At 40.7% G+C, this 27,560-nt stretch overlaps 1 protein-coding gene across 5 annotated transcripts in view; it reads left to right on the top strand.

The window, feature by feature from the left end:
- sphkap (SPHK1 interactor, AKAP domain containing) overlaps nt 1-27,560 on the top strand; it is an 85,344-nt gene that overhangs the window by 42,274 nt on the left and 15,510 nt on the right. For 3 of the 5 annotated variants that reach the window (XM_018732074.2, XM_018732075.2, XM_018732077.2), the window contains exons 2-4: nt 1,175-1,277; nt 23,546-23,648; nt 26,946-27,056. In XM_018732074.2, coding sequence (XP_018587590.2) covers nt 1,225-1,277; nt 23,546-23,648; nt 26,946-27,056 — 267 coding nt within the window. In that variant the 5' untranslated portion in view covers nt 1,175-1,224. Of the gene's footprint in view, nt 1-1,174; nt 1,278-19,582; nt 19,702-23,545; nt 23,649-26,945; nt 27,057-27,560 lie in introns of those variants that run through there. The other 2 variants (XM_018732076.2, XM_018732078.2) reach the window with 1 other exon arrangement.

Below are 27,560 nucleotides of genomic sequence, written 5' to 3' on the forward strand. Positions count from 1 at the left end.
ATTCCATTTATTTAGAATGAATCCAGTAAATCAATCCAATCAATATATATTTTCATTTTATGCTAATTGGGACAGAAGGAAGTGAGTATGTTGACTATTAAAATGGCTTTCCCAGCAGATTAAACCAGCCCAAAAACAACTGCCAGTTGTTATTTACATGGGAATTTGTAACAATCACTTATCAAACAAATCCTTTGTTAACAGGATGTTCTATATATTTTGAGCTGAGAACACCTTTCAGCAATTCCATTCCACAGCCTAATCGCTGAATTTAACAACTTCATAGCTTCTATACTCTTCTACAAAATATTAAAATAAACTTATAAAATGAATAAATGATAGTGATTTACACACCTGATCATACTTACCAAGCTGGTTTAACCAATGCAACTTGGACTTCACTTATTTTTACACCTGCAGTACTTATGTGTTTCTATTACACACATGATTTCGTCTAAAGCAACATACAGAATTGATCATTACACACCTATTATGTCACATGACAAAGACTGCTGCTCCTCAAATAACTATTTTGTGGCAGAAGTAAGGGACGCAAGGGTTCACATATTTTCCAGTAGCACTGTAACAGATGATTGAGTAAGAGGAAAAATATGTCTTCTTTTCCACTCTGCTGACATTTCTGTCTGTCATCTGTCATATGGTGACTCAAACTGGCTAAAGATGGGAGTTTAAAAAATATATGGAGAAAATGCCATCTGTTAGCACTTTTAGAACAGACATTTGTTTGTAACTGAAGCTGCTTATATTGTGTAGTGTGGATCTAGCAAACTAACCTATGGGGAGCTGCATAATACACTACAAAGTAGGCAAAGCAGTTTTTTGTATTTTTATTAGAAAGAAAGACAGTTTTACTTGGATATGCACTATTGTTAAATATCTTATATTTGCCCTTGTAAATGTTTACAATTCACAAAAGTATTTATAGATTATGTTCAAAAAATGTGGGGTAGACAGTGTCTGCACTATAAACTGTTACCTAGAAAGATTGCTACTACTAAGTATCTCAGAGCATAACCAATCAATTGCAGCTCCCAGTGTAAGAAGGCCTCTGAGGAAGTGGGGTACAGACAGGCATGTTTTATCTAGCCAGAGGCTACAAGAAAGGATATTCTAAAGAACTGTGCTCTAATAAATTTCTGCCTTTCACCAACAGACTGAATCCATACAAAAGGGAGAAAAAAGGACTGGAGGACGAGGGCGAGCATGGGGCACCTCTTGGCTACCTTGTTCACTGTGATGAGGAACTTCACAGAGAGGTAAGAGGCTGGAGGTCATGGTGCACCATGCCAAATTGAAAGTGAAAAGGAAATAGTATGGGTAGTGAACCAGTCTGTATGTAGATATCAAATCCCTTCTGTTAGAAAATAACCCTGTATATCTTCTGAAACATGATACTGCTGTACTAAGTGTACATATATTTTACACCATGTATCATCTCCATTACATTCACATTTATTCATTTAGCAGATACTTTTCTCCAAAGCAACGCACATCACGTAGAAAATACAATATGTACATAATATTAGTAGAAAGAGAGACATTGATGCAGATGTATGATTCTTAAGTGGAGTTTGTTTGTTTCTTTCCACCATATGAACTAATTATCATAACACGAGTAGCTGCATAAAACTTTATCTGAATATCCATCATCCCAGATCATCTTCCTAGTAATAATTTTTTTGGGATACATATATTTAAACCTTTATGTTACATTACAGGAGTAGCCGTGTAAAGGTTATCCGGGCATGATCTTAAAGTTATGGTGCATGAACATTTACACTTTACATGAACTTAAGAGATCATGGGCAAAGCAAGCCTGGTAGAGGTGAGTTTTAGGACCCTTTTTAAGTGTGGACAGAGATTCAGCAGTTCTGAGTAAGAGGGGGAAGGTTGTTGCACCACAATGGTGCCAGTATCACATCAGGTTCCATAGCCCTTAACAGTATCAAATCCACTGCAGATTGATTTAGCAATATTAAAAGACTTATCTTTTGTCGTCAAAATATTTCTTTTCCACACACTGTTAAAAGAAGGTGGCAGCTTAGTTGCAAATAGTGTTTAGATGTGGTACATATGTGGTTTGAAAAACGTGATTTATTTTCAGTCTTCAGAATGTATTTGAAAGCATTGTTTAAACTGTATTTGTAAATAATTTTAATTGAGTATTTATAAATATAAACTATTGCTAATGCTTAGTTTCCACTATTACTAGTGTTTCAATGCACTTTCCTAATTTTAACAAAATGCCCATTATGAGGAAAAATACAGAGTGACCAATGAAGAAAATGCATATGGAAAAAAAGAACTGCAATACAACATAGAATTACTAAAGTGATTTGTAAAACTTTTATATGTTTGTCCCAGTTAGATGGCTAATTAATATAAAGTGGTGATAAGTACTGCTGGCTGTGATCCAAGTGATTGGGGGCTGTCTTCTGTGATTTAAACATTGCTTTGAACAGAGTTAAAGTGATTCATTTGTTTTGATTTCAGTAATGTGCTGAAACAGTTTACATAAAGCTATAAACAGACAATGTGCGCCCATAACCATGAAGCTGATTGTAAAGTTCTGGGTCTGTGTAAGGGGGGTACGCCTCCCGTCAATGGGAATAAGCACATTGTTATGGCAAATATAGCTCCCCAGGCATAATTACATTACACAGATAGAGTTTATCATTTGGAGCGAGCAGTCCTTGCAGAGATGGGAAAATGAAAAGGCCAGCACTTTGCGCAGTGGATATCAAGCCGCTGAGGGTCGTAAAACGTTAATAGCCTCCTGGGCTGGTCTTGATTGCAGTGCAGCATCTCTACTGCTTAAAGAGGGAGGGGTTCCAGTGATGCCTTGGTCATTGGTGCTTGGTGATGCCTTGGAGACCTGTGTGTTTGAGAAACATACCACATGAGGCTGTGAATGACTTCCTTCATAGAAAGGATGGTTGGTTTTTAGACCTCCTTGCAGTAATCTTAGCTTTTTAAACAGACTCACGTGAAGTGTGCTTTAACTGTGCACTACTGCTTCATCATAATAGGTGGGTCTAAGTAATGATTTAAAAAAAAACACACTCAATAATCTGAGTGGTCATATCTTTCCTGGCTTCATTACAACAATCTTGTAGCCAGAGAACACATATTTATTTGTTTAGCAGATGTTTTTCTCCAAAACAACTGCCAATGAACTCTATGTAGTGTTGTCAGCCCACACACCTTATTCACCAGGGTGACTTACACTGCAAGATACACTACTTACAATGGGTTACTCATCCATAAATTAGTGGAACACACTCTGGGTGAACCTGAACAGCATGTCTTTGGACTGTGTGAAGAAACAGGAACACCTGGAGAAAAGCCACACAGACACAGGAAGAGCATACAAACTCCACACAGATTAAGCAGGAATCAAACCCATGTCATCTTACACCATCCAGGTGCAGTGAGACAGCAAAGTTACTCATGGAGCCACCATGCCACACACATCACTGAAAACCTGACATTTATCAGCTAAGTTAAAAGACTTTCATTGCACTGTTGATCTTGAAAGCATTTATGTTCTTGGCTGTTTTGATTGATGCCAAGTCTCCTGAAACATTTTAAAGTTACATTTCAGTATTTGGTACATGCTTTTCTCCAAAATGAAATACAGCTCATAGTAAACAAAAGCACACCCAGTAAAAGCACAGGGCTTAAATATTGCTGAAACAGCTTCAACAATCAGTTTTCATATCGTACATATATTTGTAGCTCGCCATAGAAGTGGCATACAAATTGAAAAATAGGAAATAAATCAATTAATTGAATTATGCATAAAAAAAAGAAGTGTGTCCTGCCCTCCCATTCCCAAGGGAGGATTTCCAGTGGGTATGTGCTGTAGTGGCACTGCGGGCTTGGCCGTGTCCCGCTTTCTGCCGAGTCTGCGGCTTGAGTCCTGCTTGGGGTGCCTTGCGACGGACTGGTGTCCCATCCTGGGTGTGTCCCTTCCCCCTCGAGCCTTGTGCCCTGTGTTACCGGGTTAGGCTCCGGTTTGCTGAAACCCTGCTTGGGACAAACGGTTTCAGATGGTATGTGTGCTTTCCAGTGAGTCTGAATGGACCATGTTCAAGAACCCTGTCATTGATGTGGCTGCTGTAAGCTGTGGTCTGATGGCAGTTGGTTCTGCTGAACATCAGCTGTCAGTTAAGTATGCCTTTTAGACAATGCTTTCAGTGGGCTCTCCCAAGTTTGCTGAGAGATACTGGCACACCAAGAAAGCCACAACAAAGACAGCTGTTGAAACAAACGCTCAGGGATGGGATTAGTTTGAACAGATCATAGAGAACTGTTTAGTTAATGTCAAAGTTATTCTGTAAAATGTTTGACACCTCAGTAGGGTCCCTGCAACATGCTATGCTAAGTGAAGATCAGGTGTCAACCACTCCTGTGGAGATGGTGGAGCAGTTAAAGAAACATTTTGAGGAAATCCAACCTGGTGGACATGTCCTCCTACAAAAGGGAAGTGCTTGATGTCTCCGATGGATTATCACATACAATGGGTTGGTGAGATTCAGCCAGAAATTTTAAAAGCACTTGACATTGTTGGGATAGTATGGTTCACTGACCTTTCCAGTGTTGCATGGAACATGGGTAAGATTCTTTTGGATTGACAAACTGGGATGGTGGTTCCAATATTTAAGAAAGGGTACCTGCAGTTGTGCAGTCCCCTTGTACAACCCCAGTTCCAAAAAAGTTGGGACAGTATGGAAAATGCTAATAAAACAAATTCCAGAAAAGTTGGGGCTGTTGAGTGTTTACCACTGTGTAACATCACCATGTCTTTTAATAACACTTATTAAGCGTTTGAGCACTGAGGACACCAGTTGGTTAAGTTTAGCAAGTGCAGTTTTCCACATTCATCCATTGTTCAGCTGTGCAGTTGTACGGGTCCTTCGTTACCGTATTTTGAACTTCATAATGTGCCACACATTAGGCAGGCAAATCTAGTACTTGCACTCTCTGCTTATGTAGTCATGTACTTGTAATTTGGGCAGAGTGTGGTTTGATGTCGTCCTGTTGGAAAATGCAGGCATGTCCCTGACGTCAGACGGCATCTGGGTGGCAGCATATGTTGCTCCAAAATTTGTACATATGTTTCTGCATTAATGATTCCCTCACAGAAGTGCAAGTTACCCATGCCACTGGCACTGACACACCCCCATACTATGACAGATGCTGACTTTTGGACATGACGCTGATTACTGTTTGGATGGTCCTTTTCCTCTTTGGCCCGGAGAACACAGCGACTGTTTTTATCAAAAACTATTTAACATGTTGACTCATTGAACACACAATTCTACTGTGCTACTCTTCATCTCAGATGAGACCAAGCCCAGAGAAGTCGACGGTGCTTCTGGACAGTGTTGATGTATGGCTTCTTCTTGATGTAGTAATGCCTTAATTTGCATCTGTGGATGCAACGGCAGATGGTGTTGACTGACAAAGGTTTATCGTAGTATTCCCGAGCCCATCTCATAATATCCATTACAGACACATGAAAGTTTTTAACCAGTGGCATCTGAGGGATCAGAGATCATGTACATTCAGCAGTGGTTTCCACCCTTGCCCATACATACCAAAGTTTGCCCGAAATCCTTGAATCTTTTAATTATATTGTGCACTGTAGATGATGAAATGCCTAAAATCCTACCGCTTTATCTTTGGGGAAAGTTGTTCTCAAAGTGCTGGATTATTCGTTGATGCATCTGTTGACAAATTGGTGAGCTTTGACCCATCCTTGCTCTTGAAGGACTAGGCCTATTTTGGAGACTCCTTATATACTGTAACATGATTGCCTCATCTGTTTAACATCACCTGTTTCACATCACCTTGTTATTTCAGCTGGCTACATTGCTATTAGTCCTAAATTACCATCTCAACTTTTTTGGAACGTGTTGCAGGCATAAATTTCAGAACATATAGCTTCAAAAAATAATGCAGCTGATTAGGTAAAACATGAAATACCTTGTCTTTATACTGTTTTTGTTTGAATACAAGTCAAAGTAAATTTACAAATCACTGTTTTTTGTTTCCCGTCCTGGGTGTGTCCCCTCCCCCTCCGGCCTAACGCCCTGTGTTGCCGGGTAGGCTCCGGTTCCCCACGACCCTGTATGGGACAAGCGGTTCAGAAAGTGTGTGTGTATATTTGTTTTTATTAGCATTTTCCATACTGTCCCAACTATTTTTTTTTGGAATTGGGGTTGTACAAGGGGACTGCACTTCTCAGTCTTTCTTGCGAAGGTTATACTAGGGTACTGGAAAGGAGACCATGCCAGCCTCAGATTCAGTAACTGTAACTTAGAGAGGTAAAGCAAACTTAGAGAGGCCCTCTCATCCACTCTTGTTGGGGTTACATTGGGGATGCCTCCAGGGAGGAAACCCTAAAGCAGACGCAGGACACAGTGGACAGATTGTATCTTTTAGCTGCCCTAGGAATACCTGGCTATCACCTAGAAGGGCTAGAAACTTTTGCTGGGGAAAGTAAGGTTTTGGCCTGCTTGCTCAGTCAACAACTACTGTGATCTTCTCCAGGACAAGAGGAAGGACTTTGACTGATCGACTGATTGACTGACTGACTGACAGAAGAAAAGTGGAAGGTTGTGAAGGACTAACTTACTCTGAAGGTTCTGAGAACCTGGGAGAAGTATGAGGTTGATTTTGAGTGTCTTATGGAATGCTGGAAGAGACTGAATAGTTCTGGGGGACAAAGGGAGTTCATTCATTCTTATCAAGGTCAAGGCTGAGAAGAAACCAGCTTTAGATTTTGGACCCCTTATGAGGTGGACCAACATATTCAAAGATGGGAAAGCATTTTTGTCTGGCTGGGGTATAGGGATGGATTGACTTCTTACATTTCGGGTTGATAGGCCTTTGACTGCCTTGTAGGCTATATACGGAGTCTTGAACTTGATATGCGAGTAGCTGAAGGAAGCTGATGGCTAGAGATGAGAAGGGGAGACACATGGAAATACTACAGCAGGTCAAACACAAGTCATGCTGTAGTGTTCTGTAATAGTTGAAGATAATGATGATGGAGGAGGCCAATTAACCAAACATGTGAGAACTGCAACAGTCCAAGCAAGATGTGATCATAGTCAGGACCAGGAGCTGGATGGAGTGTGGTGTGTTACTGGCAGATTTGAAGGATTTGGAATGTAAGGATATGGGTGTTATAGTGGGTTACAATTACAATGTCTTAGGAGAACCAAAGACTATTATCAAATGTTATCCCAAGCTTTTAACTAGCAGTGACAATAAGATGAAATTCTTGTCTGGTAAGATAGAGAGCTCTGTGGGGAGGCAGAGAATTAGATCCAAGTTTGAACTTTACAGATAGAAGTGTCTCCTTATTGTATTCTGTTGGGCACACAAGCCAAGCAGCCTCACCTGACGGTAATCAAGGCCAGGGATAAAGGCAGCGCTGTCCCAGCACTAGGTTGTGGAATCTTGCAATGCCCTGGCTTGCAAATTCGGCAGTTCATCCCTTGCACCCTGTTCCTTGTTCTCGTGTTTACCTGGCTTTCAACCGCTGCTTGCTTTTCCTTGTTTTGAGTACTGTCTTGGCCTCCAAACAATGTTTGCACCTCGATCGACCTACGCCTGTCCCTGACCACCGATTTTGTCTGCCTCTGTGCGTTGGATTGGATCTGGGGTGACCTCACCTGCGCTTGGGTCCGAATCACCTACCTCCTGTCTCTCGTCCCTGACTGTGACACTTTCTCAGTTAGCTTCTCATTTTATTTGACATTTGCAGATGTTTCTTAAAGTTGTTCTGTTTTATTTTTGTTTAAATCTTGGGCATAAGCATGTAACATAATCTGATAAACACTGTGTACACCTCTATTAAAGGGGTCAGTTTTTCAGAGTCAGTATTTCTCATGACAGGAATTTAAATTTGCATGTGCTGGCCATCTGTTTTGGTCCCAGCGCCTTCTTGAACAATCCTACACAAAGGGTTAAATAAAATAAAGTCTCACACTGGTCTGTTCCTTTCCACAGCTAATTGAGAACAATTCTTTACCCTCCCATCAGACATCCTACTCTGTCCCCATGAACCAGAGAGTTACCAGAGAAAGAAACCCTTTTGTCTGTTTTAACAGCCTGGAATAGAAGGGATGTGGTGGCACGGTGATTTTGACTGGTACCTTGCTGTGTGATGAGAAGTGGGTTTGAGCACTGCTCAGTGTGTGCAGTGGTTCTGTGTTTTTTCCTGGGTCTGCCTGCCCCAACATACAGAAGAAGGCACTGGCAACCCACTTCTGTTCCTCTCTTGTCATGAAAACCATGTCGGTGGTCTCTTTGGGTCAGGTTTGACCTGACAAAATAACAACAAATACAGATGAAATCAGCTGATTTGGTACCTCTGTACAGGCGAGTACCTTCTCTGGACAAACTGTCATTCTTTGACACAAACACAAGAATGTAATCATCTGTTTGACATGCAAGCCTTTCCAATTGAGTGACAGAAGAAACACAGCATACCTTAGTGTCTAGATAACAAACCAATGCTGGCCCCACCCAAACAGCAAAAGTGTCATTTCATGCCTTGACAAGCTGCTCATTGACAGTAAAGGCAGGAATTATATGCACCACTGATGACTGAGAATGATCCAAACCAATAGAAGTTTTATATATGTGGGACTTCTATACACATCGATCAGCCAAAACATTAAAACCACTGACAGGTGAAGTGAATAATATTGATTATCTTGTTACAGTGGTACCCGTGAACAGTCAGTTCTTGAATTTGATGTGTTGGAAGTAGGAAAAATGGACAAGTATAAGGATCTGAGTGACTTTGACAAGGGCCAAATTGTGATGGCTAGACGACTGAGTTAGAGCATCTCCAAAATCGCAGGTCTTCTGGGGTGTTTGTCTGGAGTGAGATTCCTCAACTGGGAAGAAGTATCTTTTGTTGCTGAGTGCTCTCTCAGAGAGAGAGGGGCAGTGTGTGTATGTGCGCATGTGTGTGTGCAAAATATTGTAACGGCGCTGAGGGGGTTATACCAGCATCCCGTAAATAGTTGATGTTAGTTTTTGTGTGTACATAGTTGTGTGTGTTACGCGCTAATTGGTTGTCGTTTAATTTATGTGCAATGCTGAAGAGGGGAATTCTGGGGAGTCCCGGCGGTAGCCCCTTAACCGTGGGGCATAGTTTGGGGGCTGGGAGTGACCCAGGGGGATTCTCCAGTGTTCTGCACCTTTTTGTACTGTATGAAGTGTCTTTGTTAAGGCTGCTAGAAAAAGACATCTATGCGTTTAATAAAGAGCACGTTCCTTTTACCCTGATGTCTGAACCAGTCTTTAGTAGCTCCATGGGGGGATACTACAATATTATAGAAACTTTAATGTTCACTTTTCTATGGTTTGTTGGTGTTTTACCTTTTGCTTTATTATTTCCTCTTTAGTTTTGATCGTGATCATTTTCCTTTTCTTGGATGCATCACTAGCATCACATTTACACTTTGGTGCCATGGTTAGGAGGGTAAAAAAAAAAAAAAAAATTAAAGCCAAATACAGTAACACACGAGACACTGTTAATGGGAAAAGAAGAAAGTCTGTAGTACCTCGGGCTCATGTGCCCCACCCACAAGCCGACGAACCGCTGTAGACGCCCAATGTTATGATGCACATTGCAAAGTACCACCCGTTAGTTATTACGAACCATTGCATATACAGTAACTAAAATTTTTAATATAATAGGCTTAATTATGAAGTTTACATTTGATTGCTACTTAAGGCTGCCAAAAAAAATCTACTTGTATGTAACTCAGACATTCGTAACTCGGGGACTGCCTGTACACAGCACACCACAGATTAAAACAAACATCAACATATGAAGCTCTGTGGAGGATTTTTCTCTGCTGTTTTCTGTTAAATCATATTCAATCTACCATCATTTTTACTTTTGTACATTGAAGCCTGGCTTGGACACCATAACTTCAGTTCTCACCTGATATTACCAATAACAGCTTCTCTTAAACAATAAAACTGAAAATCAGATGCAAAAGTGTGAGATTAACTCGCATAAGAAGATTTTAAGGGCACACAGGCCACCCTTTAAATGTACACACTGGTATGTAACCAGAATAGAAATGTCCTCAGTATCCTATTCGTTTTCAGCGGAGGTCACATTACAGTATAAAAGGTTGTCCACAATCTGCTAGTTTACATGCGTAATTAAAATACTTCATTAATAATTACTCTCCATGATTTTTGTTATGGCTGCAGCATAATAATCTGAATACTGTAACACTACATGAAATGGCCATTTGTTTTTTTTTTGCTTGCAGGATTATTCCTAAAACACTACCTGGAAGATGGATGTCAGCTTGCTTGTAGAAAAATCATTTTTGATTAGTGTCAGGTGATAAGGTGCAAAGAGTACCAGAGAACACTGCCTGACAAAAAAGCAAAGCACTATATGAAAGCAACAGTAAAACAGCAGAGGGCTTGCTGGAAAAATGCAGGAACATTTCCTTTCTCTCCACCAATCGATGTTACATGTATCATTTGTAACATTTTTTAATATTTAGCTACCTGTACATGGTGGGATGTATAAACTAAAAAAAAAGAAAACAATCTGCAGTATCCTGTAAATCTCACAGATCTAAGTGTGTCAAGATTGATTTGGTAGCTAATCGGGTAGGCATCTATACAGAAGGAAATGTAACTTTGATGCTAAACATTAAACTTTGACATCAGCTCTGCATTTGAATATTATTTTTAATATTTGTGTTGGGGATTTCTTTTCACACTCTGCACTTTTCCAAGTCCATTTCAGCTCAAAGTGGATTCCCATACTGCAGCCGAGAAAGTGAAGATTAGGCTTTTATCTAGGTCATGTAGAATGTCAGGAAATCATAAACAAATGCAAAGCATAAACAGCAAAGACAAAGGGCCTGCAACCGCAAAATGTAATTGGATGAACGGGACGAACAGGTCTGAGTCACCAGGCATCAAACAGATGTTCCTCTCAGATTAATATTCTCATTCAGAGTTTATTCGTCTGTGTTATCCACCGAGTCACCGAGCTGTGGAACTTCTTGCTTTCCTGCAGTCCTGACGCCCATGCAGTCGCAGATTTTAATAAACGATAGCAACAAACTAACGTATCCGTCAAACAGCCAAGTGGATGTAGAAGCAACAGGATAAATATAGAAGCACCATCACGTGCTGGGCTGTTGATCACGCTGTTTATGACAGCTCTCCACTCATTATTACTTTCTGCAAATTCAAGAATAATTTTACATGGAAATGTGTTTAAAATTAGGGTGGCATGGTGGCACAGCGGGTACTGCATGTGCCTCACTGCACATGGACAGTGCAATCTGACATAGGTTTAATTCCCACTGAGTCTGTATGGTTACTCTGTGATGGACTGGCATCCTGTCCAGGGTGTACCCTGACTAGCCTAGTACCCTCAGTTTTTGGGATAGAGTTTGGACCACTGTGACCCTGACTTTGACAAGTGATTGTTGAGAGTGAGTAAGTGATTGTTCAAAAAGGATTTTTTTTTAACATTCCTGAGCCATGTGTCATTTCTTAATTTCTCTGGCATGGTTTTCAATATGATACTGAAAAAGGTGTCTTTCAACCACCTGTGGTATTATACAGGATCAAGAAATGCAGATGTAAGAGAGTCTATTACATTTTCTGGACATGTATCACAAGTTTTCTGTCCTAAAGTAAGGAGTTCATAGTTCTGGCATAGTGATTCTGTTTAGAGCTGCTGAGCTACAAAAAATTTGTATTGTATAATTTATGAAATTAAACCTTACCCGGGATACTTGCACTTTGCAGTTTTCTAATGTATTTGTTGTAATTACCTATATACATTTAAATTACTTAATCATTTTTTAAATCAGTTTTTTTCTGTTTTTTAGAAAACCAAAACCATCATAAAAAATACATTCTAAAATACAAAATTCTCATTGGTTTTAAAAAACATAAAAATCTATGTATTTTGGTGGTCTCTGTCTTTACATTTGTCTTTGCTTGCCGTTCTATGACCCCAGTTGAGGCCATAGCGTGCCAAAGTGCCTTTCTGTGGCTTTCACCTGCTGATCCTCTTTCTCGATCTCTTTTTCTCTTCCTGCTCTGCTGGACCGTATCCATAACTCTTTGAAGAGATGAGCTATCCAAAGACAAGCAAAACATGGGGCATCTATTCTTCCCTTTTCTTGTTGAGATCTTCAGATAAAAAAAGAAATTGGGCCTGCTTCTAATGAATCCAAAAGCAAAGCAAGAACTGCTGAGGCAATGAGCTATATGTTATTCTATCTGGTTTTGTTTGGGTGCACTCTCACTTGGCTGAAGGTTCTCTCTCTGCTCCTATGGGCTTGAGACCAGCCTTTCTCTGTTCCTTCTCAGAGCCACAGACTGCTGCAGCAGGCGCTCAGGGAAAAAACAGAGGGTGCGAACACATTCATGAGGAGGCGTTCACAAAATGGGCTGTTAATACAAGGGGGCGTCCAGACAGTGGAGAGTTTTTGTGGCAAAGACAAGCGTAAAAAATAATAATTCACCAGCTGTCATCATTTGACCTTTCTTTGAATATGACTGTTCCCAATGTGTATGTTCATCCAGTTGTCCAACTGAATATGATCTAAACACCATTTGATGAACAAGACCTTTTCTTTCTTACTTTCTTATTTGTATGTAAATTATTGATCCACGTAATTATCCCAGAATTCATGTAAAAAACAATATGCGCAATCATGCAGATCTGTTTCCAAGACAACAGTTCAAGTAAATAGTTAATGATATGGTCAGCATCAAGGATCAAGACACGTGTGACATCCATTGTAAGGCAATGTTTATGAATGACTAGTGCTCCTCTTCCTATGTCAATACGTCTGTAGTTGTTTAAACTATTACAAAGCTTGAAGAATAAAGAGGTCTCAGTAACCATAACACTTGAATTTATCACGTCTGAAAAGAAATTGTTCTAGAAAAACTATATATAGCACATATTTATGCATAAAGTTTGCCTTACTTCTGTTTAACTGAAATGAAAGCTTCGAAAAGGAGTCTTTTTCTACCGCTCTGTCTTTTCTAATTTACTAGGCAGCGCATCATCGTGAATATTAGCTTGACTGACAGGGAAACAAAATTGTGGATGTTAATGACACATTTCCAGCATGCTAATTAGAATGACTTTTTCCATTCCTTGTTGCAGCTGACTCCTCATTGAATCTTGTGTCTATCACCTTAATTTCTAAGTATGGTGAGCATTTCAGCAGAGTGTTGCCTGTTTCATAATCCTTACGTCTGTAAAATGGTAATTATTCCACATAGTAACCTCAGATATGAGCTTGTTGCCTGCTAGAATCAATAATTGAATTGAGAATCAAAGAACGTAATTTATCGTTTGTTTTCCATGTTAATTATAAACCTTAATTAAGTTTTCCATAGCCGAGGACAGAATTTAGTCTTTGCCAATAACCGATTGCGGAGGAATCCCACTGCAATTGAGCATAAAGATGAACTTTTTCAGCCTAAAGTCTAATACAATATTTTCTCTCACACACAAACAAACAGACATGCAAACAGATAGAACACAGAAGCTTTCATAAGTGAAGGACAAAGTAGAAACATGGAGGGAAAATATGTAAAAAATCTGTCAGACAGACATTGACGGTACCTTACTGTGACTACAGTAAAGATGCACATCTTAATTGTTGCAAGCAATAATGCTGTCATTTTTTTTAGGTGGAAACCTGAACTGGATTGGCAATCTACTTCCCCGTTCTTAGTAATATCCCAGAAATATTAGCAGCATAGTCTGCAAAACCCACCTGTAACAAGTCTCTTGAAAACGCAGATCATCCCACTGAGGTTCCCTAAGTTCTACCCTGGCATTTTGTTCCTGGCAGGCCTTGGGTCCAGCTCTGCATGGGACTCTGCAAGGGGTTGTGAATTCACTGAGCTAAAAGGAAGTATAAATTCTCGGGACCTGCATTCTGTCACATTGCATCCTGATGCCCCTCTTCAAGTCACCATAAGCACTGTTGACCCCCCATCAATCAGTCACAACTTCATCTGATTATAATCGTGTACATCTTGAAATAAACACATCTGAGTATTCAGTTATGTAAAGCTTCAGTTACACTTCTCATCTATTCATAGGAATTTTCATCTTAAAATATCCAGGGGACAAATCAAAATAAATCTAGAGCAATAGCTCATGACAACAGGAGAGTCATTACTCTGATCCATGATGCCATTAACCCATAATTATGTTTGCACAAAATTATACCTTGCCTTGGTCAAATATAAAATCGATATATAGATGTATATGTTAAAAATTCAGAGTAAAGTCACATTCCAAATTTAATGTCAACTCTGTCATCCGCAGGATCATAGTGTAATGCACATATGATATTATACTGTGTGTACATTGAGTCCAGCTCTGAACATGCAGTTTGAATTCTAAAGGAAATGCATGATTATTGTCACAACTGCCATTATGATAACAGTAACAGAAGCTACAACATTGATTTCCAGCCATCTATTCATTCATCTAGTCCCCCAATCTCAGCATGACACGTGTTCTGATGGAGTCTGCATTGAGGTTGTTATAATAATCTGTCTTTCCATCTTTGATGGCTGGATGAAAGCCAGACCACATCCAGTCCATAGATCTGAAGGAAATAATAGCAGTCTCACTTAAGCCTTAATATCTGTACTCAAGCAGCAAAAAAATCCTTTTAACAAGCTAAAATTTTTGTGCTTGTGTGCACAGGCCTACTCATACATAGCACACATGAATAAACATTACATATATGATGCACAACCTATGCCACACCCCCAATCCTATTGCTGATGCATGTTCCACTTCCAGTGACAAATGCACTGCTGCTCTGAACAACACCACCTCTGCTCCTCATCATCAGGTGACCTGGGGTGTGCAAAGAAAGCCATGATGTTGCCAGAGAGCTTAATGGTTGAGCACACAGCCTTTCTTCTGGGTGTTGTCAGCAGGGGTGGATTGGTCCTTTAAGACATCAGCTTAGACACTGGACTGCAGATGACCATTTACAGCATGTACACACACACACACACACACACTTTCAGAGCCACTTGTCCCATACGGGGTCGTGGGGAACCGGAGCCTACCCGGCAACACAGGGCATAAGGCCGGAGGGGGAGGGGACACACCCCAGGACGGGACGCCAGTCCGTCGCAAGGCACCCCAAGCAGGACTCGAACCTTAGACCCACCAGAGAGCAGGACTGTGGTCCAACCCACTGCGCCACCGCACCCCCCCATTTACAGCATGTATCCATAGCTTATATACTTAGATCAGCAAGGGTTGAGCTAAAATTTAAAAGTTACATAATTTTTGAATAAGAATACTTGCAAGACCACCCAGGTTGTGGTGAGCAAAGGAGGTCCTACAAGACTGCAGTGGGAAGGTTGAATATTCATTGCTCTGTGGTTCAACAGAATCATTTCGTTCATAAGATGAAATCTGCTGGGGGAACAAAAAATCTGGTTGGATGACAGTCATGCAAGGAAAAATTCCAGCTGTGATGTTACTGGACAGGGGAAAGAAAAGGGAAGTAATTCTATTGAGGGAGCATGGGACAAATTAAAGTGCTGTGGGAAAGCAAAGGATTGGAAGTTGGAGTAAAGCAGGCTGAATGAGAGGGTTGAGGAATAAGACAGAGAGGTGGGCTGCCAGGCAGAAGTGGGGGGCAAGTCAGACGATTGAGGAGTCAAGCAGAATGAGATAGGAGGGAGGCAGGCAAGACAGAATGAGGGCTCTTGACTATAACATGTCAGTGAAACTTTGTAGCACGGGACACAGGGAATTCCTGTCTGGATCTGCAGTTGCTGTTTCAGAGCCACAACCTATTTTCTGGATAAATCAGAGCCAGACACTTATAACGTTATTGTTTTGTTACTTAGAAGAGTGTCCTACTCTAAGGGACTAGCAAATCCACCCATTTACAAAACTCAGTATTTTACTGGAGTAATTCAGGTTAAGTACTTAAAAAGAGGGAGTGCGGTGGTGGAGTGAGTTTGGCCTGTGCTTGCTTTCTGGTGAGTATGGGGTTTGAGTCCCGCTTGGGGTGCCTTGTGGTGGACTGGTGTCCTGTCTTGGGTGTGTCCCCTCCCCCTCCAGCCATGCGCCCTGTGTTGCCCAGTTAGGCTCTGGCTCCCCACAATCCTGCTTGGGATAAGCGGTTTCAGTCAATAATGTGTGTGTGTGTGTGTGTGTGTGTGTGTGTGTGTGTATACTGAAAAAGAGCCCCTCTGGTTGCTTGTCATGCACATGTGTGTCTCAAAGTCCAACACACCTCAAAAGCATAAATATAAAATGCCCTGAAGACAAGTTTGTCAGGCCCTCATTTTTCTGTGTCCTTGAGCAGTATAGTGTGGATTGTCCACATACACAAATAGATACACTGAATGGCTCATAAATCAAAGGTTGAATTCCATCATTTTTCCTTCAAGTCTGAAGTGTCAAGCCTCATTTTTGGTCAAATCACGAGCTCAAGGGTACTAATGAGGTGTAAAACCACTTGATAGAACAACATCGCTCTGCATCCATTATCCATTAGAGAAGGCAGAGAGCTCTGGATTCTCTTTCTTGATCAGAACTTTAACTTGGATGCTCTTAAATATCTGAGACCTTTTTTTTCTCCTGCCGGGTTCAGCTTCAGTTCGCTGCGACCCCGCTTGGGACAAGTGGTTTCAGACAATGTATGTGTGTGTGTGTGTGTGTGTGTGTGTGTGTGTGTGTGTGTGTGTGTGTGTGTGTGTGTTTAGGGGGCATGGCAGGAGCAGTAGCTGAGAAGGTATTTTTTCATATAAAAAGGTTTTATGAAATTTGAGTTTTCTTGAATGGCTGTTGCTATGATGATGTAGGTGGCACCTGATGGAATTTTAACACTGGTGTAAAATTTGGAGTACAGACTGATGGACCACAACCTTGATTTGATGGAGAGATTTGTGCCTCTCAGTGACCCTCAACCATGTTTTCTTAAGCTCTGTGTGCCTGGAAAGGTCTTCCTTGACAAACAAATCTGAAGGGAAGAAGCCTGAGAATGGTACAGGAGGGCGAAAAACACCAGCTAGACATAGCTAGTCTCACCTGTATAAATATCATCGACTCTGGAACCAAATTTCTCGGTTAAGGGTGGTCTCTCTCCTGCTCTGGATTTCCTCCTTATGAAAAGCCTGGGGTAGATGTAGGGATAGTCACGATCCCTGGCTCAGAGTCATGCAATTGTACAATGAATGGCTTTTTCAGTATGGCTGGAAAAATGCTGTTGTTTTTGCACACACACACACACATTTTCAGAACCGCTTGTCCCATACAGGGTCACGGGGAACCGGAGCCTACCCGGTGACACAGGGCATAAGGCCAGAGGGGGAGGGGACATACCCAGGACGGGACGCCAGTCCGTCGCAAGGCACCCCAAGCGGGACTCAAACCCCAGACCCACCGGAAAGCAGGACTGTGGCCCAACCCACTGCGCCATATGCACCAAACAGCTGTTCAGGGTATTCAGCCTTTTTAGAAAAAGCTGTTGATGTACTAAAGACAGTGTCACCTTCCAACTCAAGATGCAGCTGAGAATTAGAGGGTGTCCATTCAGTTGGACTAAGGGAGGCACCTCTGCTGTCTGCAGGTGACGTTTTCCTTTTAGTCTCATCCAGCTGTGAGATTTGATGTGCACTGAGCAGTTTGCTACCGAGTGTGAATGACTGCTATGAAAATCAACACCTCCGAGTCTTAGGTGATGGCCCTCTCCCATAAAACAGTGGAACACCTAATGGAAAAGTTTAAGTAAGTATCTTGAGGTCTTGTTCATGAGTTTTAGGAAGGGGGACAGGGAGATTAAAAGGTGGATTTATGCAGTGTCAGCATTTATGTATACTGATCTATGATGCTGAAATGAAAGCTGAACCTTTGGACAAAGCTCTTGGAGTACTGCTCCATCTACGTCCCCATTCTTGCCTTTAGTCATAAGCTTTGGTTAATGACTGAAAGAAGGAGAGTGTAATAAAACCAGTCGAAATTAGGTCTCTCTGCAGGGTCACTTTTGGTGACAGGCTGAGGAGCCTGGTGATCTAGGAGAGCCTCAGAGCAGAATTGAGGCTCCTCCGGGTCAAGAGGAGTCAGTTGGGGTGGTTCGGAAATATCATACTAGTACCCTCTGGTTAGCTCTCAATGGAGTTACAACCGGAAACATTCTACGGGATGGAGACCCTGGGGCAGACCCAGGACACACTGGACAGGATATTGCTTTCTGCTGGACTCTGAATGCCTGGGGGTGGCCCAGGTGGAGATTGTTAGTGAGGAAAGGAAGGTTTGTGCCTGCCTGCTCAACCTGCTGCCAGGTATCTCCAGGAGAACTGGAAGGAAACAGATTGACTGGGTTGCTTTGCAGCAGCATTGTTGGAACTTTATTTTGTTGTGTTATAACGGTTTAGTCTGCTGGAGCAGTGTAAGTGTGAGATGTTGCCTTTGGGGAAGCAGCTCAGATGCATTATTGTGGCAGGGAGAGAAGATGTGTGTTATTCTGGAACAGGTGGCACATAAGGTTATGGACTGGAAGCCACTGAAGTGCATTATTTTAAGGGAAACACAATGTGCCTAAGTCATGTTTCATTTTCTGTTGTTTCCTTACATATGTCCTTCAGCGACAAAGTTATTTTTAACAGTAAATGAATAATAATAGGTGCATAAATGATCTAGCGTTGTGCCTTGGACATACTCTGGGTCACTGGCTCTGCATCACTGCACAATGCATTTGCCACACTTTTGTTAAATATTTGAGCAATTCTTATCATCATCATTATTTTTTATTTTAATTGGTAAGCCTTCATGCAGTGTTACTGGTTGTGTGGTAGTAAAGCGAGTACAGCAGTACATCAGTTGTAACTGTGGATATGGAAGTTGGTCTGCTGATTCAGTATAATTATCTGAAGTGCAGTTTTGAACTCAGGGCAATATGCTTTTTGAAGGTGATTTACCACAATAAGAAAGAAAGGATGCATGTTTCTTTTTTATTGCATATTGGTGCACTACATTAGGCAAGTTTTCCCATCTCTTGAGAAAGTAATGCTCTTACAGATCTAGTTCCTTTCATACTTCTATAATACAAGCTATGGACATGAATGTACATCATGGTGGGAAAGAATGTAGTGCACTGGTTAGTGGAGCCACCTTGAAACGAGGGTGCCTGGGTCAAAACCCATCTAACACATTGATCAATGTACTTTACCCTGAAATGATACAGTACAAAGATTCCGAGTAAATCATGAGTGAAGCTGATTATCTAACATTGTGTCAAGTATATAGAAGTGTTAAGTAAAGGTTAACCAGCTGTTGGAGGGTTATTATGTGTTTCACCTGTAAAGGTGGCCGTTAAGCTCGGGCTGCCTCTTTAATGGGCTGCTAAGCTTTGCTGTGTTTGCTAAGCCCTCCCCCGAGTCAGGGCTCGAGCGTAAGAATCCGCAGCTCGTGATTCGGGGATGTGCGTAAGGGCGCGCTCGTGTCTCCCTCTCCCGCACTCGCACTCGCACGCGCCGCAGCCTCCCCGGTGTCTCCCGCGGAAGTAGCTCACCACACCGCTCCCGATCGTCTTCCTCGGACGGGATGGCAGAGGCCAAGTGCCTTCTTAAAACACCGAGGTACGTACGTGCGTGAATCCGTGTGCACGGGGAGCTCGGCGTGCAAGTCGCGTGCGCCTACCGAAACGCAGCGCGCGCTTGCCAGACATGTCATGTACAGTTAATCGGGACAGTTACGATAAAAGTGTAGATTATATATTTTCTTCCAAGAGTTGTTCGTAGAATCGTTATTAATGTTGAACACGATGACGTAGACGCACTTATTACCTGAACAGCTAATGATTTAACAGGCGCGGAATGATGTTTAACTGAGTCATGTGGCTCATAATTACTATCATCATAATAATCATATTATATCATATGTTAATTGCGATACAAAGTCCGCAGCCAGGCTGTTATGATCATCTGGAGGTGTGAGCAGTGCAGGCTAGAGCGACCGACGACAGGACAGGAGCTTAGGACAGACTAGTGTTTTACACTGTAAACCACGTTTTCCTACTACTATGTCTGCACTCAAGACACGGTGTATATCGCTCAAGTGTGCATTAAATGTGTAGCGTTTGTAATTGTTGATCTCGAGGCACTGCCTTCTACCTTAACACAACGACTCGAGGCTCGAGCTGTGCCATAAACCGCGTTATTGGCACATCGATAATCATCATCATCGTCTGGTTTACGAACCGGTTACTTGTCAGTAATACAATCGCCGTGGTTCATTATAACGAAGATCGCAAGATGTTTACATAAATGAAAGTCTAATTATGGGAATTCGAAAAAAAATTAGTCTTTTTTTTCCGACTTATGAAATGCAACCAAAAAAATCGGTATTATTATTATTATTATTATTATTATTATAAGAAAGATCCTCGGGCGCTCTGACTGACCACACTCTGTCCGTTACGCGATTTGTAGGAAATAATCGTCCTAAATGTGCGTTTCACAGTGACTGCACTGGCTTCGTGGTGAACGTAAAAGCCGTGTCCTTAATCACAGAGTAATCAGTGTAAAAGTGTGTTTTTTGTGTGGCAGGACTGAGTAGCTGGAGGTGAGGCTTACAGGTACATCTGTGCTCTGAATCTCTGGACTGGAGCGATACGCCAGAAAGGGCTCCGTCGTTCCAGATAAAAATGATTAATCAGTATTAAAAACAGCAATCTCTTTTATTTTTAACAAGTCTGGACACCGCTACACATCATCTGTGTGTGTTGCTGTTGCAGGGTTGTGGCAACAGTGTATTTCTTCTGTTATTCCACTGTTGTGTGTTTTTTCAGTGTTTTTCTTCATTTTCACCATCTTCCCTCCGCTCTCTGCCCATTCACACTCCGAGCGGCGCTACGTTTACACTTGACACCTTGTTTTACCTTATTGTATGTAGCCATCACAGTATACTCAACTGCACAGCACTGTGAGTACAGTATTGCTGAAGGTACCCTTAAAAAAGTGATCAGTTACACTGCTGACCATTTAGTGAAACACATCCCTCCTACTCTGACCTTCTTTATTCTGTCATGAAAATGACACTAAGGAACAGTACGGTGGAAAAGTACAAAGATGAAGACCTACACATGTGACTTTGTAAAATACTAGTGGAATCAGAAGCATGTAAAAAATGTGTGACTCAAAACAGTAGTGTGGAATAGATATGAATCACCATAGATGATGATTGAGCTTTTTCATTTAATTGACATTAAAATAATGTAGTGAGCATTATTATTGTTTGATCCACGGGATGAGGGTACATGGGTTTAGTGAAGTGGACACACACACACACACACACACACACAAAAAAAAAAATCAATGGAGTGCACAGCTACAGAGAACAACCTGCTCACTTGGCTCCTCCATCCTTCATGGTGTATCATGTTGATACCCTAGGTAAATGGGAAGTAATTTTGTTTAACAGCTTAGTTAAAATCATGTTGATAAATAAGGAAATGAAAATGCAAACCTAGATGTTGCAATTGGTTTTTCTAAATCCGGATGATGCAGTCCATACAAAAGAGCAATTTCAAAGTGTATTTTGCATTTTCCTCTTGTCTGGAACAGGCTATTGGCAAGAGTAGATGTCCATGCTTGGCTTGAACAAAAGCCTGCAGGACCAGTTTTTTAAAAAACAAAACCAAGTCGTATTGCTTTGATGTTTCAGTGAGCTATTTCCAGTAAAAAAAAAAAAAAAAAAAAAAAAAATCTCAGCCACTGTCAGGTGCTGGAGGGCACTAAAGTAAATAATTGTTAATTTAAGAATTGTGGACAGTTTGATATTAAAAGCAAGCATGTAGGTCACATGAGACAAATTGATTGACTTAGAAAATAAATTGTACATTTTGCAAAAGAACTGTTAATTGAAAAAAATGGACAATATACGTTTTTTCTTTTCTTGAAAGGCAGGAGAGTAGTCGAACTGGCTCTCTCTGATTTAATCTTTTATTTTTCCAGACCTTCAATTTACAAGTCATTATATGTGGCTTTCTTCAGTCGATATCTTCAACACAAATCAGAGAAAAGTTCAATTAGCAGAATTGTTTTGTGTTGTTGTTGTTGTTTTTATCATCTAAATAGAGGTTGAAGAACACAAGGAATTTCAGTTTACCTTTGTTAATTTCAGACCTTCTTTGTACCCTTAATCTTTAAATTAGAGCTCACCTTGGGAGCAACATGATTTTACTGAGAAACGTTAACTGGCAGTAACTCCTATGGGCACATACTTTGGGTCTTGACACACACACACACATACACCATATATATATAAAATGTACTCTATACATATATATTTGAGGGTGCAGTGGCCCCACATCCTGCTCTCTGGTTCGTCTGGGGTTCAAGTCCTGCTTGGGGTGCCTTGCAAAGGACTGGTGTCCCTCCGGTTTGCTGCAACCCTGCTTGGGCCATGCAGTTTCAGACTGTGTGTGTGTGTGTGTGTGTGTGTGTGTGTGTGTGTATATATATATATATATATATATATATATATATATATATATATATATATATATATATATATATATATATATATATATATATATATATATATATATATATATATATACACACACACACACACACACACACACACACACACACACACACACATAAAGACATCTACCATGTCTGCTGTGTCCGCACACCCCTCTTTCAGCCTCCTGCTGTCTGGGAAGATAGATATAGGAGCATACAAGCCTGCTCCACCAGACTGTGCAACAGCTTTTCCCCTCAAGCTGTCAGGATCCTGAACCTTCTGTACCACCCATAACAACCCATTACATACCAGAATCCTGAACTCTGACCACTGGAACCAAACCCCCCATCCAGAAGGACATCAGCCACGTTTATATAGTCTGCAGAGATTGTCCTCTCAGGTCCCTGACAGACTCTGTTGAAACCTCACTTAAACTGGGGTCCATCCCAAGTATAACTGCATACCGACCTACATTAGGTCACACTACCCTACTTTCCAAACAATTATTGCACCAAAAACTCACTTTTTTGCACTTTCACTTTTAAATCTGTTTACATTTTTGTTAATTGAACCAACCACACCACTGCACTTTATTGCAGTGTTTTTAGTTCAGTAGTTAGTTATTGTGAACTGTACTGTAGTAGTAATAGTGTATGTTGTACATGTTGTCCTCTGTGTCACACCGTGGTCCAGGAGAAATGTTCTTTCACTCTAATGTATCTTCTAAACATATTGTGGAAGTGACAATAAAGTTGACTGTGTGTGTGTGTGTGTGTGTGTGTGTACTTCCCTCCCACTTCAAAGTACTGTACGAGTTTTGGGTTACCCTAAATTGCTCCAGTACAGATTACCCTGCAGTATAAATGGGTAAATCATGTCACTTTGAAGAAAAGCAACAGGTAAATGTAAGTAAGTGTTGTTGTTGTTATTATTATTTTTTTTTATCTTTAGTAACTTCCAACCCTCGGCAATGTTTGAGCTCTCAGAATCTACTGACACTGAGGGTGTCAGCACCGACAGCACCTTGGGGACCTCAGTCACCACATGTAAGAAGGTAAATACTTTTCAAGTCCTGTGTAAGGAGGTAGATTGTTTGTTTGTTTTTCTTTCCCATAAGTGCCTGTAAGGCAAATTCCACTCGTTTACTTACCTCAGATGAGCTCAATACTGCTTTTTAAACATAATGACAGACATTTCATTAATCCCTAAGTGAAATTCTTAGTATTTGTTTCTCTGTATGTGTAATATGCCGCTCAAAATATTATTTAATAACGTATAGAAAACAGTAGTAAATCTAAGTAAAACAGTGCTTGATTTAGGTAGTTGTTTACTCTATATCTGTGATTGTGTACTTGCCAGTCTATACATTCTTGTTCATGACTTTCCTGGTTTTTTTATGACACAATGTTAATTCAGGACATCATTACAGTTGTGTATGAAAGTTTTGTTGACTTACGCATAAATTTCTGCTTAAGCACGCTGGGGCTGCTGTTTTGTAGTCAGTTAATTCATCAGAAAATAAGCCATTGAATGCTGATTTCCTTTTGCATGATAGGGAAGATTTGCACAATAACACCCACAAGGCTATGAAAAAGAGTTTGGGTTCGTTTGTCACAAAAGGTACTGGTATCCGATTTGTTAGTCCACTGCCACCAAATTGGATCAGTATGTTTGTTGTTATAAAAGGGCAGATTACCATATAAATAAAAGCACAATAATACTTCTGCAGATCGGCTGTTTCCTCAATAAGAACACTTCTCTATTTTCTGCTTTTCTACTGCTTGAGTCCAGCTCCAGGCCCACTAATCACAACTCTGACGACACACACATATAAACACAAAGTATTCTACAAGGTCTTTATGACATTTCAAGCATGAAACCTCATACAAAGACAACCAGTATTTTTAACTGGTGATACTACAAAATTGCATCACAAGACTGACTGTTTAAGTATTTGCTGAAAGTGGATGAATATCAATGCTATTTGGAGGTGTTAATTGAAATCAGCTGCTACCAGCAATGGTAGAGCAGTTCCCTTCGTGTTAAGGTTGGAAATCAAGAGGAACACAGAGATACACCAGCAGGGAGACAACTGTCCACTAGTGGACTCACACTCTCATCAGCCTTTCGTTCATTTAGCTAATGCTTTATCTCCAAAGTAACCTACAACTATTGACCCTTTCTACTGAATTACTAGAGCACTCAAGGATAAAAACCCTGTTCAAGGGCACTACAACAGGAGGTGAGATTTGAATCTACAACCTTTACAGTCAAAGGCTCTAGCTCCACCCACTATGAAACCAGCTGTCCATTTCTCCTGTTATGGTATGAGATACAAAGCAAAACCCATGGCATATTCTTTCATCATATTTGTGTAAGTTGGTTTCATCCAGTCAAAACTTAGCCCCTCTCTTTGGGTTTGTTAAATAAATCACCAAACTTGCAGCTCTTTTTCCTTCTACTGTTTCTTTTTGGAAATGTAAAATTTATCATTTGAATCTTATGCTGAATGAAAAGCAGGATATTTATTTGAGTTTCAGGCAAAGACCAGAGTACCACAGTGTAGGGTGGCTGGAATAGAGATGAAATAGAATCAAAAATATAAATTTTTTTTTTTTTTTTTAAATTTGTTTTTTTCCACCAAGCTGTAGATGATGGTGCTGTTTGCATATTCATGAATTACCTCAGCTGAATGGCTGAACTTGGAATCTGGTCCAGTTCTGTAAGCGCACCCTGCATGCTCTCCCCATAGTTGTGTGGACTTTCCCCATGTACTCCAGGTTAACCTGCCACTCAAGGATGTGCTGTGCAGTTGAATTATAGATGTTAGAGACCTTCATTTGTTAGCATGTGTGTGTGAGTCCTTTTTGAAAGACTGTCATCCCATCCACAATGTCTCCCACTTTGTTTCTTATGCATCTTTATAAAGGCCTTAGTTGGCCCTATTTGGATAGTGAAAATGAACAAATGGCCAGATAAGTCTCTTGATCTGCTTGTCTGGTAACTAATTCTCAATACAAATATCATGAGAGCAAAATCATTTTTACTTTTTTGGCATTTTACCCCTTTTTCTTCTGACAGCCAATAGCCCAGATGTTGCCTTTCAAACCCAACTCTGGCTCACAACACCTCCAGTGTACATGCTGTGAACCACACTCTTCTTTTCACTTCATGACCTGCAGGTTTCATCAAAGCATGGAAGAAGATGCTATTTGGCCATTTCCATCTACAGCCCCATTTCAGCCACCATGGAAACCTGTGTTTCAGGGGCATTCTGGTCACAGATGGCGAATGTGCCACAGCCAGGGCTTTTTTGCATCACATTTCCAAAGCACCACTGAGGGGGCTCATGTTTTATCCTATCTTCATAAACATCATTGAACATGGCAACTGGTATCATGATCCCTTTATTGCTTTTACTAATTTGTGTACAATGATTATTGCCTTGTAGATTTTGCAATCAGTAAACATACAAATGAAGCGCATTTACACTGTTCAGTACATTACACTATAGTATGAAGTTTTTTATGTAACTGAAAAAAAAGACATTTTAAAGCATAATTTGATGTTTTAAGCAAGTCTCTTTTTTTGCACTATTTCTCCTGCAGAAAATTAATAAAACATTCCTGTAATTCACAGGAGTATGGAATGCAACAAGGTTATTAAGTGTGTTGTGCAGATTTTCAGAGTAACTTGTTTTGTAGTGTGTTCATATAAATTATGGTAATAAAGTCGGACATTTTGATAACGGGGTACTATGGTACGCAACACATGTAAAACACACCGAACAATGTACATGGATACACTGAAGTCACTGTGAAATTGATAGCAAGGTACATTATTATGCCTTATTAGTGTTTTATAGTTTTATGCATTATAGTGTTTATCATCTGAATAGAAGCTGAAGAACACAGGGAATTTCAGTTCACTTTTGTTAATTTCAGACCTTCTTTGTACCCTTAATCTTTAAATTTGAGCTCACCTTGGGAACAACATGATTCATGTTTACTGAGAAATGTTAATTGGCAGTAACTCCTATGGGCACATACTTTGGGTCTTGTAACACACACACACACTATATATAAATATACTCTGTACATATATATTCAGGGGTGTGGTGGCGCAGTGTGTTTGGTTGGGTCCCACGCTCTAGTGGGTCTGGGGTTTGAGTCCTGCTTGGGATGCCTTGTGACAGACTGGTGTCCCGTCCTGGGTGTGTCCCCTCCGCCCTGTGTTGCTGGATTAGGCCCTCGCTTGAGACGAGTGGTTTTTGACTCTGTGTGTTTTATGGTGTGATTCTTTTATTATCCATGTTCTACAGATGTTGACCATGTTATTGTGTGTTTCACAGGTGCTGTGTAATAACAGTCTGCTGGATTCCACAGAATACTGGCTTCATAATGATAAAGTCCTCAGCAGGATCAGTTTTCTCGATGACAAAAGTGAAAACAGTTGCACCATGGTGAGTACTGTAAAATAGTGTTCATAATAGAGTGGTGGGAGAAAAGGATGAAGATGGTGCTTTGATGATTATTCTCTTGCTGCAGCTCACAGCGGTGAATACTGGGTGTCTTCTATAGGTAACACAACAAACAGCTACACAGTCATGAGTTGAGGGCTACATCAGTGATAACTTTTGTGGTAATTAACATGTTACCTTGACTCACTTGTTGCTGGGAACTCAAACACAAATGACCAGTTCTGACAAGACCAGGATCACCCATCCTTCATTATCAGTTATAAAGGTTGTGATTTCAAAAGAATTTCTTACATTTGAGAGTTGAACACAACAGCTGTATTTGTTGTGTCTGTGAAACAAAATGGGTTTAAGTGACAGTGTAACAGTGATTGGCATATGTCCCTGGTCTTTAGGAAGAGACCAATTTAATTTGGGTAGCAATCATATGTACTAGGTAAACTGAGGTTCATCAAAAGCAGGGTCGGTAAAAATTCAAAGACCAATGCA

The sequence above is a fragment of the Scleropages formosus genome, chromosome 10 (assembly GCF_900964775.1).
Source record: "Scleropages formosus chromosome 10, fSclFor1.1, whole genome shotgun sequence".
Lineage (NCBI taxonomy): Eukaryota > Metazoa > Chordata > Actinopteri > Osteoglossiformes > Osteoglossidae > Scleropages > Scleropages formosus.